Source organism: Strigops habroptila, chromosome 7 (genome assembly GCF_004027225.2).
Source record: "Strigops habroptila isolate Jane chromosome 7, bStrHab1.2.pri, whole genome shotgun sequence".
Classification (NCBI taxonomy): Eukaryota; Metazoa; Chordata; class Aves; order Psittaciformes; family Psittacidae; genus Strigops; species Strigops habroptila.
In genome coordinates this window covers 53,266,474-53,279,342 of record NC_044283.2, presented here as the reverse complement: position 1 = coordinate 53,279,342, position 12,869 = coordinate 53,266,474, and the positions used below count along the sequence as shown (strand labels likewise).

General features: G+C 38.8%; 1 protein-coding gene across 2 annotated transcripts in view; it reads left to right on the top strand.

The window, feature by feature from the left end:
* The window catches only part of PPA2 (inorganic pyrophosphatase 2), a 36,746-nt gene extending 28,608 nt beyond the window's left edge, over positions 1-8,138 (top strand). For both annotated transcript variants that reach the window (XM_030491785.1, XM_030491786.1), the window contains 4 exons: positions 228-313; positions 1,822-1,891; positions 6,880-6,919; positions 7,955-8,138. In XM_030491785.1, coding sequence (XP_030347645.1) covers positions 228-313; positions 1,822-1,891; positions 6,880-6,919; positions 7,955-7,983 — 225 coding nt within the window. In that variant the 3' untranslated portion in view covers positions 7,984-8,138. The remainder of the gene's footprint in view (positions 1-227; positions 314-1,821; positions 1,892-6,879; positions 6,920-7,954) is intronic.
* The last annotated feature ends 4,731 nt before the right edge of the window (positions 8,139-12,869 follow it).

Genomic DNA, 12,869 nt, shown 5'->3' with positions numbered 1-12,869 from the left:
TGCAGACTGAGGGAAAGTCCTGAATGTGTTACCAGTGTCTTTGACAGATAGTGAAGTTTGTTTCTTTTCATAAAAAGGGTGTTATATTTTCCAGAAATTTAATGAGGCCTCAAAGGAGGCCCCTTAAAATGACACATGAAACATTATGTTTTAATAAACTAGTTTTGTGGCTTTTTTTCTGTTTAATAACATTTTAATTCATGAAACTTTTCATTGATGCAAACTAGGATTTTGCTGTTGAAATTATCAAATCCACCCATGAATACTGGAAAGCTTTGCTTCATAAAAAAGCTGATGGAGGTAATCTTAAATGGTAAGTATCCACTCTTTTCCTCTTTCTGTTGTTTTAGTAGTGGTGGTGTTCAGTATGTGGCAGCTGTGCATTAACTGCTTAGGTTTTTGTTTACTTTGAGGTGACAGGAATGCTCATGGTTTTAATTGATAATAGACTTCAGTTGACTAATTGCACCTTGTATGACAATGATTTATTGGTAAATGGTTCCAAAAATAGGCTGATTATATAGAAATGATATAGATTACTTCAGCTTCTGAAAAATGGACCCAGAGTGTTTGTTCAGGACCATTTGGGAAAATCTTGGTATCCCATGCAAATCCTCTTGTCACTGGTAATTCCATGCTTCAGTGCTGCATTGCTGTGTTGCAAAATTCTTCTGCAGCTTATCATTCTGTATTTTTCATTTGTTCTCTGGAATGAGAGAACCAAATTAGTGTTCTTCACTAGCCTTTGGCCTGATCCAAATTAAAATGGACTTTAAGCTCTATGGTCTGGTTCATTTTGGCAGTTCTGGCACCAGAGGCCCTGAAGAGCAGGCAGGTATCTTTGACTGGTGCTTTCCAAGGGCTGTAAATTGCCATTAGCTAAACCAGAGGGAAAAGGCTGTGGGGGAAGCTGTGCTCAAGATAGTCACTATCATCTTCTACTTTATTGGGAAAATGTGACTTTCTCTTTCTTGGAGCTGCTTGCTTTCTTAGCAGTTGGACAGGGTGGTCATTCTACTTTAGCATGGCAAGAATACTGTAGGATAATAATCAAATGTCAGTCTTGAGCATTTCAGAGGCATTTTGAGCTTCATGTTGATGAAGTTAAAAAATAATTAGAATAGCACCGTTCCTTTGAGGAATTGAACTTCTTGCTGTTTTCTCTTTAGGACCTTAAAAACTCATGACCAAACTCACTTTTGATATGAAAGAATGTATATTCATAGCAAAACATTTCTGCAAAGTATTTGGTCCCAGAGTTTGTCTGCTCTCTGGAAGCAGCACAGGTATCTGCTGCTTTATGTAGGAGCAGAATTTTGACCTTTTTTTCCTTCTTCTTAAATACTGCAGGCAGGCTACTGCAAACCACAGCACCGGCCACAGAGTCTGGCCATCCTTCAAGGCACAAGAGACAGGGGGATGTTCGCACCATCTGTGCTAGCCATCCATCTAGGTCTTGTTCAACTACCTCAGAAAGTGCTGGTTTATCTCTGCTAACTTTTTGGGGGGGTTTAGTTTCTTAACTGTGGTCCTCTGAACTTTACCCAAGTTAGCTGCCAGAAGAACTGAGTGTGAGCATTGCTTGCAATAATATAGAATGTACATTAAGGAAGTCCCTCAAACCCACAGAAAGAAAAAACACCCCTCCACACCTGCCTTCCCTTCCAGCATCTTTGGTTACTTTGTGTTTTTGAATTCCTCATTTCTTGCAGATACACATTTCTGAGCTCTACGTGAAGGTGTTTTTTCCCCACAGGTACTTAATTGAGTGCGTGTCTCTTCCACTGATTGATAGAGCATGTTTTTAATTCTATTTTTCAGCACAAATGTTCTGGTGAGGGACAGCCCATTTTGTTGCAGTGAGGAGGATGCCCGATCAATTGTGCAGTCGGTAAGGATAATACTTATTTTTTTGTTCCACCCTTTTTAAAAAAGTGATTAATAGGAAAAGAAGATTCAGAGCTCCAAAACTGAAATCAAGTAGCTCAACTGAAATGGTCCTTAAACAAAAATCTAAGGCATAAAGTAAAAGAGCACAAAGCTTGTGGGGGAAATGTAAGCCTTATAATATAAACCTTTCATTACAGTGGTCCCATTGTTGCTTTCTGGCAGGTTCATTACTGTTCTGGTGGGGTTTTTTTGTTTTGTTGTTGTTTTTTTTTCCTTTGGGTTTTCTTTTCTCTTCTTTTTTTTCCCCTCTGCAGTGCTGTTTCTTGTGATCCTGAATAGCAAGATGGACTGCTATTTGTATCTTGCCTGCTGTCTTCTCTGTCTCCCCTGTTGCCATGAGTTACCACCCAGTGTTAGAACTCATTGACTAGCTGACTGTAGTCCCTAATCACTAAAGGGATCCTTTGTTTGTCTACTTGCATAATTAAATACATTGCTGTAAAGAGAGGGATGCTTTTTTTGAATGTTTCTTAAAGAATGCTTGTCATATTCTGAGAATTAACATAAAATTAAAACATGCAGGTTTCCTGTTCAGGCAAGAAAAATGTCCTGCAGGTCTGATGCTTTCATGTGCAAATGCTACTGGAGGAGAATTTCTTCCATTTTAAAATATGCTAGTTTGGATGCCAGAAATTAAGCAAGGTTACCAGAAATTACATGGAAAAAAGTACCCCCAAGTATTACTTTTCTTTCTTTTTAAATATATGGCATCACTGAGCCTGTGCTTATGACCACATGAGCGTGGCAGGTGTTTTGCGCGTGTGCATGGCTGCCTGGGCACTCACTGTTTTGTTCCTCTAGTCACAGTTATTACACAAGTTCAGGTGTCAAAGGAGATGCCATCCACTGTCTGTGCAGTTAACATTCCAACAGCATTTCTAGTAAGAATGTGTTGTCCTGACTGGTGTTTTGTCACAAACACGTAAGACTGTCAGTTGCAAAGAAAAGTTGGTTTAAGTCATAAGGAAGTGTCAAACCTAACTGGTTTTCTTATTCAGGTCTCTTGCTTTCAGCACTTTTTTAAAAGTACCTTTATGATTGCACTTATGAATGTTGATTAATAGGACTGTAAGTTTTAAATGAAAGAAAAACTCATTTTGGAATTCAGATATGGTTTTAGACATGTCAGTCACAGCTATAAGCAAATACCTCCTCTGTACTTTGGAATTTATGATAACTTTTAGCAAGTGTTTAAATGCAACTAAAATTTAAAGTCAGACACATTTGGATGGTGACAAACCTGCAAAGGAATATTTCCTTTTGTGTTGTGTGCTGTTTGTACTTTGAAGCATGAAGGGTAAATAATTATCTGTTTAAATCAGCAGTATCTGTTGTTTTGTCTCTTACTAACAAATCAATTTTTTTCCTGCAGTTTGGGGGAAAAGTTAGTAAAAACAGTTAATGAAGTAGGTACCTTATATCAAACTTTAATGTCTATTTTATTGTGAACACTTTAATAAGAATATTACAGCTTCCCGGCTTTTTTGCGCCTCACATGGTTTTCTTTTAAGTGATACTCTTTTTGTGAAGTTGTCATCATGTACTCCTTCCCATCATTCTGTTCCCGTTCAGTCTAAGTATTTTAATTGTGTCTTTGGAGGGTGCTGTCTCTTGGTACTTTTCAGACAGGGAAAAGATGCAATGCTCTTCTAAATACTGTTCATACTCTGTGCATTTTCGAATCTACAATAACTGAAAAAAAGTAAAATGCTCTTGAAATATGAATGGTGGACAGTCAAGCTCTAAATGTGCTATCAATCTCCATGCTAATATTTAAAGCAGGTATCTTTTTGTCTAGTACACTACACTGCCTACTTTGGTTGTCAGGCATTCATCTCTTTCAAACTGAAGTGAAAGTACGTGAGTGTTGGCTGCAGAATTTTAATGGCTGTGGTAATTTGAAATGAAAGCTGCCTGTGTCTGTCTGGAGTTTGGTTTTTTTCTGTTTGTGTTTTTTATGTTTCTAACTAAAAGCAGATACACTTTCTTCTAATTTATGTCCGTCTATTAGCTTCTGGATAAAAACACAAGAGTGAAGGCTGAGGTAGAGATTTTGCATGCCAGTACAGCAAGAAATATACTTCAGCTACAGCAAAATTTCTGAGTTACTTGTGCAGTGAGAGCTGGTTCCCCACAATTTGGTGTCCTGGGTCAGGCTCCAATGACGGAATTTTTGAGTGGGTGATAATTGCCATAAATCAGGTATCTTGAGTTCTCAAAAAATCCCAACAAACCAAACCAGCAAAACCCCCACCAAAATCCAAAAGGCAACACTCAGTATTGTTATGAAACAATTTTTATGGTGAGCAAAAGAACCATAAGTAAGAACCAAATGGAAACCAAACAAGTCCTTACCAAATGCTTACCAACTTGTGCACTAATCAGAATTTCATATAGATTTTGATGGGGTAGTTCCCAAGACAGTCCTGTTGATTTCAATAGGATTTATTGTTCTATTATTTGACCTTCCATTATTTTACAGGTGTGGGATTAGAATGGCTTGGCTGTATTGAGGAATGTCCACTCCACTGAGTTAGTTTCTGGATGGCAGTCATGTGTACTGTCATCTGTCTTGGTGGCGAACTAGGAATGATTTGCTGGTCAAGTTGCCGTGTCCAGTCAGTCCCAAAGAACATAATCTATGTACTGACCATTCGAACCAGCCAGAGTTACATCAGTCCTCTGCAACTACAAACCTAGTCAAGTTTTAATACTAGGTGGGGAGAATTTCTAGTGTTCTGTAGCATCTGAAAACTGTTTCATCTCTTTCTTGGCGTCAGTGTTAGTATATGTTGAAAACTAAACCCAGGAGAAATAGAGCTTTGTAGCTCAATGTGTTAGTGCTAAGATGTACTGTTTATTTCAGGCTTTTAAGTGTTGCCATCTGTAAAAACTGTCCAGGACAGCCAAACCTTTGTTTAACATTAATCCTGAGGACTGCTTGCTCACTTGCTCTGTGAAGAAGCTGCTGAGGACTTTGCAAGTTGGAAAATCTCCAGGACAATCTATATATAGTCAGTAGAGCAACGTTTCTCAGACTTATCACATAATTCTTCCCTTATACTACTGGAAAGACTGGAAAGTGAACTAGGAAAGCTTTTCTAGATGACATTTCTTTTGATAAAATGCAGAACAATTTCTTACAGGGGAAAATACTTGGCTTTTCCTGATATTTCAACGAAATGTCCAACAAAATTTGAATCTGTACAGACATGTATCAAATAATTCAGATCTAAGCAGGGAAGTCAGTTAACTGCCTTTCTCCCTACATGTTTTCTGTGAGGACATTTCCATTTGGGACTAGGAGAGGCAAAATTTTCTGTTCAATGGTCAGTGGTAAAACAGAAGGTTGGTGGGGTTTTAGCCTGGAGTTTGTTTTGGTTGGTTGGGTGGCTGGGTTTTTGGTTTTGTTTTGGGTTTTTTTATATAGATATTTTTTATTTATTAGTTTGGTTTTTAAATAGTGTTCCAGATGAAAGGGTTGCATAGTGAAGAGGCTTCTGGTTCAGTGGGATGAGGTTTTCATCTGGTCCTGGTGAGAAGGTGCTGAGTCCTTATCTCAAACTTTCAGAGCAGTTACCCCAGAAGTGGCAGGTACCTGCTTATATGCAGTGACCACTGGTTCTCCCTGCCTTATGTGATAAAGCTTTGGTTTTGCCGGAAAGAGAGGGGATGCTCTGGTGATAAAGCCTGGAAGACCTGGGTTACATTTGTAATGCTGGCACATCCTTTCAGACCAGTCACGTAAGCACCCTGTGCAGGTAATTATTCTGGGTAAATTGGGGAAAAAGAATACTGGTTTTCCCTTCCTTCCTCCAAGGCTTCAACTGGCTCTTGAGTGGATCGAGCCCCATGCCTGCTTGGATGCTGGCAGGCTGGCGAGGGAATTTCACACCAGTGCAGCTCAGTCTGAGTGTTGTGCTGTGCTAAGCCTGGATGTGCAGCTTCTGGCTCAGCCTGCCTGCCCGCAGGGTACTGCAGTTCTCCTGAAGCTTAAAGACAGCTGTAAACCCTGCCTTTGAGGCTGTTTCTTTTCTGCATGGGTCACCCAAGTGATTTACTCCTGGGTTTATCTGCTGGGTAAGCATAGTTGGTGTGGGCTTGTGTCATAGCAAAGACCAACATCCACCTGGTTTTTGCACTTGATTTGTGCATGTGGGTGAGCATTGTAGAATTCCTTGTGTCAGGATGTTCTCTGTTTCTTTTCCATTGGTTATGTCAGTTGGAAATCTTGTTGGAAGGACAGTAGAGGATTGTTGCTGTGCAGAAACCAGCATCCTCATCATGAAGCAGGTTGCTTCCGGCTGGTGTTAAAATTGGCTTTAATTTTTGTCCTTTAAGTTACAGGACAAGACATGCTGTGTAATACTGCAATTGACTGGTGGTGTATGCAGCTTTGAAGTGTCAGACCTACATATTATAACAATTTGTCACTTTCCACAGAACTGAATCCCGCTCTTTCAAAATGTAATTGTAAGAGTATAATTACACATTGATTTAAAAATGTTTGCATATATGTAATGTAAATTGTGTATGTGTGTGTATATTCACGTGCATGCCTTATACCAAAACGTGTATAGTAATGTAATTGTAAAGGCATTTTTACTTTTTAGTATGTAAACAGCAAATCCTGTTTCCTCAAAGACAATACAGTAGGAAAATCCCCCTTACGTTAGGTAAGATGTTAATTTATCACTCGTTATTAGTGTGATTGTTTTGTCATTTATGAGCAACAGAGAAATTTGCGCAGCAGCTGGCAGGGGAAACTCTATAAGGTAGAATGTTGTCCTGTGGGGGCGACAGAAAGTTATGTTTTTCTTAGTATCTCTTGACTTCAGCAGTAGAACAGCTTTGAGTTTGGATGCTCCCTGTGAAACTGAATACTGATACATTAGTTTTATTGGTTTTCTTTTTTTTTTCTTTCTTTAGGCACCAGCGCATGTGAATGGAGATTCTGTTTCCCCAGAAGGTATTTTTTCTCAAATGCTATACAATTTCTCTAATAATTTGCTTTAAAGGTTGACATAAAAACTCATTGTAAGAAGGTATTTTGTGCACATGAGAATGATAAGTTACATCCTGTCAGACTGTAATGCCTGTCCCCTGTTAAATAGAACATGAACAGAAATTCATGGATGGTTAGTGGGAGAAGATTATTTTTGAGTAGGAGCAAAAGTGCAGACCACATAAAAAGATGAGAAGACTAAATTTTTCTGTCACTGATCATAGAAGGCAAATGCATGACATTTATCCTTTTTCAAGGAGAAATGTGGCTCTGCCATAAGTTCTTGTCATTCCTCACAGTAGCTAACTAATCAAATAAACAGCTCCTTTTCCTAAAATTGACATAACCATACTTTTCAAGTGTAAATTCTAAAGACAGAATTCTCTCTTTTCAATGTTATGACTGTTTTTCATGTTAACAGAACATGTGTTTTTCTTCAAGAAGTAAAAATGTATCCTACATTTTCATTTTTAACTACTTTTAAAATAAGATATTTTTCTACTGGCAGGAGCAATAGAGAAGATAGACGTGCTTTTTGAGATGGAGGGAGTTACAGAAACACTAAGAGAAACTTAGTCATGAGTCAAGTTCCAGATTGTTTGCAAAGTAACATCCGTGTAGTCCGTGTCATGGGAAAGCAAGTTGCATTCCATTTGCCCTTATATGGCATGCCAATAAATAGCATTTATTTACTGCAGTATTACATCTCAGACTTCTGACAAGGAACTGAACGTAATCTGGCTGATCTTTGATGTTTTCCAGGGATGGTCACATCAGTGTTCTAACTTGTTGCAGGACTGTTCAGCCAAACTGTTAAAGGAACAAATACTAGTTTGAGGCCGTGCTTTGCAGAGGCTGGGCATGGAGCTTACCCAGTAGTATTGTATGGGAAGGGAGATAGCTGAAAGGGCAGAATATTGCTTTTTTCAAGTGTTTGGGTATGGGTAGTTGTATAGAACTAATGTCATTCTTGATGTGTTTGGTTTTCTTTTTTCTTAGTTGATTCCTGGTACTTTTTCACCAAGTGATCGTCAAAGTGTTCTGAAGTTGCATCATCAAATCTGGAAGTCGTCCCTTTTTTGAAGACCAGCAAAAGCACTAACTGTTGGGTTCCTGTTGAAACAACTTTCCAACTTGTGTAAACAGTCTCTCATGTAAATAAACACTGACATTATAAAATGAATGTTTCCTTTCTGTGTCTGTCTTTGTGCAGAGTGGAGCAGAGGGAAGAGGAGGGCTTGCTTGCTTGTTTGTTTCTGAATCTCAGAACTCCAGAATTACTCTTATCCACTCAGGAAGTGTAGTATCAAATGAGATGGTCTTCAGCCTTCTTCTCCAGATTTTTGAATAATCCATCCATCAGGTGCATAGAAGACTGTTAATTTATATTTTAGAGCTTGTTTGGCCACCCTGACTGTAATCCATTTCAAGTAGACAATAATCTTTATGTAGTAGGCTTAGCAGTTTACCATGTTCTTTAATATACAACTCTGCACCGTTTCCTGAGTTGTATTTGCTTTTGTGCCCAGTTGTCTCTGCATGCTTCATAGAGGTAGGAGCAGAGCATGTGTGATTTAAAAAAACAAGTACAACTTCACCCCAAAGACTAATTCAACTAGGAAGGGCTGATGCCATAACAATTGAACTAAGGATGCACATGTGCTCTCTGTACTACATCCTGTTTTGTTAACTTTGTGTGTTTCATCACACAGGAAAGACTCTCCTTATGGAAAGCTTCCATTTTTAGAATTGTGTATGCATGAAGATTTTTGACAGGTCCTTATTCAGTGAGACAAGATTAATAAAGTGTCTAGAACTGAACTTTGTGCTTTCGTAGTAAAAATAATCTGCCATTTTTTTCTACTGCAGGATTGTATCTGGCCTGGCTGTACTCAGGGTGTTCCTGAAAAACAAAACCAAAAAAAGCCAGCTGTTAAGTAGAAAGAGAGGAAATGGTAATATAGACAGACAGCTTTATCCAGCTTGTTACTGAGACCAGAGGTGAGCATCGTCCGCTTTGTATGTGACTGAATCAAAAGGTTAATATTGCTGACACATGATGAAAATGGAAGACAAAGAAGTGAAAAGGTTAGGTTGTGGCTTACCATAGAGGACTAACTTTTCCTTACAAACAGTAAGTTATTAGTAAGAAAGCTTTTGCCTTTGGGAATGTTTTTCTGATTTTTAGGCAGTGATTTTCCTGGTTTAGAGACTTTCCTCTAGAGTACGGTGTCTAGTCTATAAGCACCAGTCACTTCAGAGGTCTCAGTCTGGGCCTCAGCACTGGAGAGTAGGTGGAGTACTCCCCTCTGCATAGAGTTTTGCATTCTTTTATACACAGAGTTTAGTTGTGGTATGAAAAATGCAACATAAACCTCAGATGTCAAGGACTACTTTTTTTTTTTTTAGTCAAGAGATACATTACATCCAACATACATTTACAGTACTGATTTCCCGTATGTCAGAAACCTGAGTACATGCAGCGTTATACCTACAGATACAATGGCTAAATGTTTCCCTGGCATCTTGGGTTCATGTGCAGAGATTACTCTGGTTAGAGGTGAGCTCTCGTGGAGTGCAGAACAGCTGCTGTATTTACCCCTATGGTGGTACATCTAGGAGGCTTACTGTTTTGTAGAGTGCTTAGGGACAGCTGCACAATGAAGGGCACTATGTAAAATCAAATTACCTTCCCTATACAGTGGTCACTGCTGTCCTATTTTTTTCTGGTTTTGGGGCATAGAATGAAAAGCTGTATGCATTTGAAAAAGTACTGACTACAAACGCACCCGTGCTGAACTATCATGAGCAGGTCAGATCAGATTAGACTTTGTGCAAGAAAATAGCAAATAGTGCTTGGGAAAGCTGAAAATTGAAGTGATTGGAAATGCCTACTACGATCATAAACTGAAAAATGTGAAAATATTTGTTACCTTACGGAGTATATAAACAGATGACTGTCTTGTCTTTAACAGGCAAAAGCTACTTTCAACATGTGTTTATGTACATTTTCTAAAGACTTCTCCCAAGTGGAATAAAAAGATGTACTGTTACGTGTAGCCTTGCTGCTGAAATGTACTGAGTGCTACTGATGTGGATTTCAGAAATGAAGCATAATGAAATACCTGTGGAGAGAATGTTAGCAAATAAGAGGATTAGGGGGATGGGACAGAGACACTGGAATATATTTTTCACATCTCCTCAGGAAAAACAAGTCTGTACAATAAACACTTTTTATTTTATTCTTTTTTTTCACAGGCTAGGTCTTCTGTTTGTATTGTATGCCTATATTGGTTTTAAAATTGGTTTCATTTTAGTGGGAAGCTTAGTGTAGCAGTGTCCACTTCTCAATAGTTTTATGGAAAGAACTTTTTCATATGTGATACTAATGTTTCCTGGGAAGATGTTTTGAAGAGAAATATTTTTATTTCCCTACCCAGGAAAGAAATCCATCTTAACTGTATTTGCTGTGTTGAATATGTAATACGCATTTCTTTCAGGGATAGCTTTGCATCTCTCTTTCCTCTTTTGTCTGTTTTGGAGTGAAAGGAGAGGTTACTTCCCTCTTCCCCTTCCCCCTGTTATGATGGTGAAGGCTATTTTTACATACATAAATCATTAGCTGCTGCTCAAAATAGTGCCTTTGATTGACATGGAGTCCACACTTCAGTCCCCCAGTTGGGGTTTGAGTTTTACGTACGTGGAAGTAATGTTCATTAAAGTGTGGAAATAAAAGGACTGTGAAAATAGTATGCTGTTGTCACTGTTAGGATGTTATTTTCATGCTGTTAGTAACAACAGACATCCCCTGAAAACCCCCAAAAGAATATAAAGTAATTCTGAAGCATGTTTGGGAGAATTGTTCATAGATGTCATGCAAGGAGAGTGCCTTACGATAACTCGCCTGTGGTTGCCACTTCTATTAACACTTGAGAACTATGGCATGAAGCAGTTCTAAACTGACCAAAGTATTATTTCATCATGCTTCTCTTTGCTTTACTGGGATTGAATCTTTTTAATGGGTTGTAGTTCAATTTTAGTCAAGTTAAAAGGCAAAACTAATGTAAAGTCAGTAGGGTGCACAATTTTTTCTGCCCTTGCTGTGAAGGTGATTTCTGCACCAGGTTTGGTAACCTGGGTTCTTTCTACCCCCTGAGGATAAGAGATCTGGGATATAGAGAACAAAATAGTGAAAAGTTAGCTGGAAGAGAAAAGAGAGAATGGAAGACATCTAGGTGGTTCAGTCCAATAAAAGTAATGAGTAGAACATTAAATAGGAGTGTCTGAAATGCTTTAAAACAATTTTGCCTAAATATTTCAGGAATATGTAACAATGCTGATTTCATGTGTCCAGAGAGGTCAGTGGGATGCATTTGCCAAGGAAGAACAACATTTACCTACCACACAGCAGTTGGAATTGTAAGCATCTCTCTTGAGCTGAAGAGACTAAGTGTAGTCACTGAAATGGCTGCACTTTATAGCCGTTACTAGCTTTATGCTCATTTATTGCTAGAGGTATCAGGACAGCGATATTGGAATGTTATGAAACTGGTTTGTCTACTCTGTGTATCTGACTGCTGCTATTACAACTACATGTTTGGGGTTTTCCTTAAACATTTTGTATTTCACATTGTAAATATGCTGAAGAATGTATGTACTTACATAAAGTAAACATCTGCCAGGTGTGAAAATCCCTAGGTTGGAATACAAAGAATTACCTTTAAATTCTGCTTTTACATAGTGTACCTTGTGGGCTTGGGCGGACCTTGTAATCTTTATGCTACCTGTAAAATGGGTAGAAAAGTTTCTTCTGTGAGGGGTCTCATTTCTTCCAGAGACCTGAAGCTTTCCCAGCGCTGAGAAGGGAGCTCTTTCCGGTGTCTAGGAAAATATAGGATACATTCAGCTTTGTTTACAGTGAGGAAGTTAGCTATACTGACAGGCTTTCTGAAGGATTTGACTGAAGATGCAGGCTTGCTAGTCAGACTGAGGGTTGTCTGATGACGAGTGAAAAGAGCATCAATGGTGGTGAAAGTTCAAGGTGTGAATCGACATCTTTGTCCTTGTGGGTTCTTCAGCAGACTAAATTCTTAAGCAGGTCTCTAAGTCCCCTAATGGCCTATGCGTGGTGTTTCTGGAGGGCAGAAAAGCCAATTTCAAAGTGTAACTCATGACCACATGGGAGTTCCGAGCATTTTAACACTAAATCATAGGAGATCTGGGAACAAGCTGGTTTAAGAGTCAAAGTGAAAATATCCTGCTAGTTCTTGCTATTTAGAAGACCTACTATCTGCTAAAAATCATGTCTAGCTGAGCAGTATTTGGCAGCCTGCTCTCCCTGGAGAGCTGGGATGAGAGGGAAGGTACAGTCAGGTGAGGACAAAATTCCCCTGACAGCTGTTCACTGAAATTTACTTCTTGTCTCATTATTGCCTTGCTTTAACTAGATTATTTATTCCTTGTATGTGATGATTTGGGAATCAAGAATTCATAGGCCTTTACTTGGGCAGTTTTCTGACTCGGACAAACTACGTAAACCTCTCTGTCACCTTTTTTGTATCTATAAATAGGGACAGTATGTTTATTTTACAGTAATGCTGTGGGCATTCGTTGCTTAAAAACTTTAAACATCAAGGAAGCCTCATTACTAACACATGTCTCTGTGACCCTATAGGCTGGCAGCACAAAGCTTCTGAGTGTTCAGACAAGAGGAGTTTTGGAATCCTGTCAAAGAAAGTTCTATAGCTATGTGTATGTGGAAAGGAAATAATGCAAGAGAAAGTCAGGGTAAGAGCAGGGCAGCTGAGCAAGGGTCATTGTGAAGCGCATATGAAAAGAAAGTTGTAGCTTGTTGTGCAACTAACTGGGAGAACAAGAAGAGAACGAGGAGACCCAAATGCTGGAAAGGAAATGG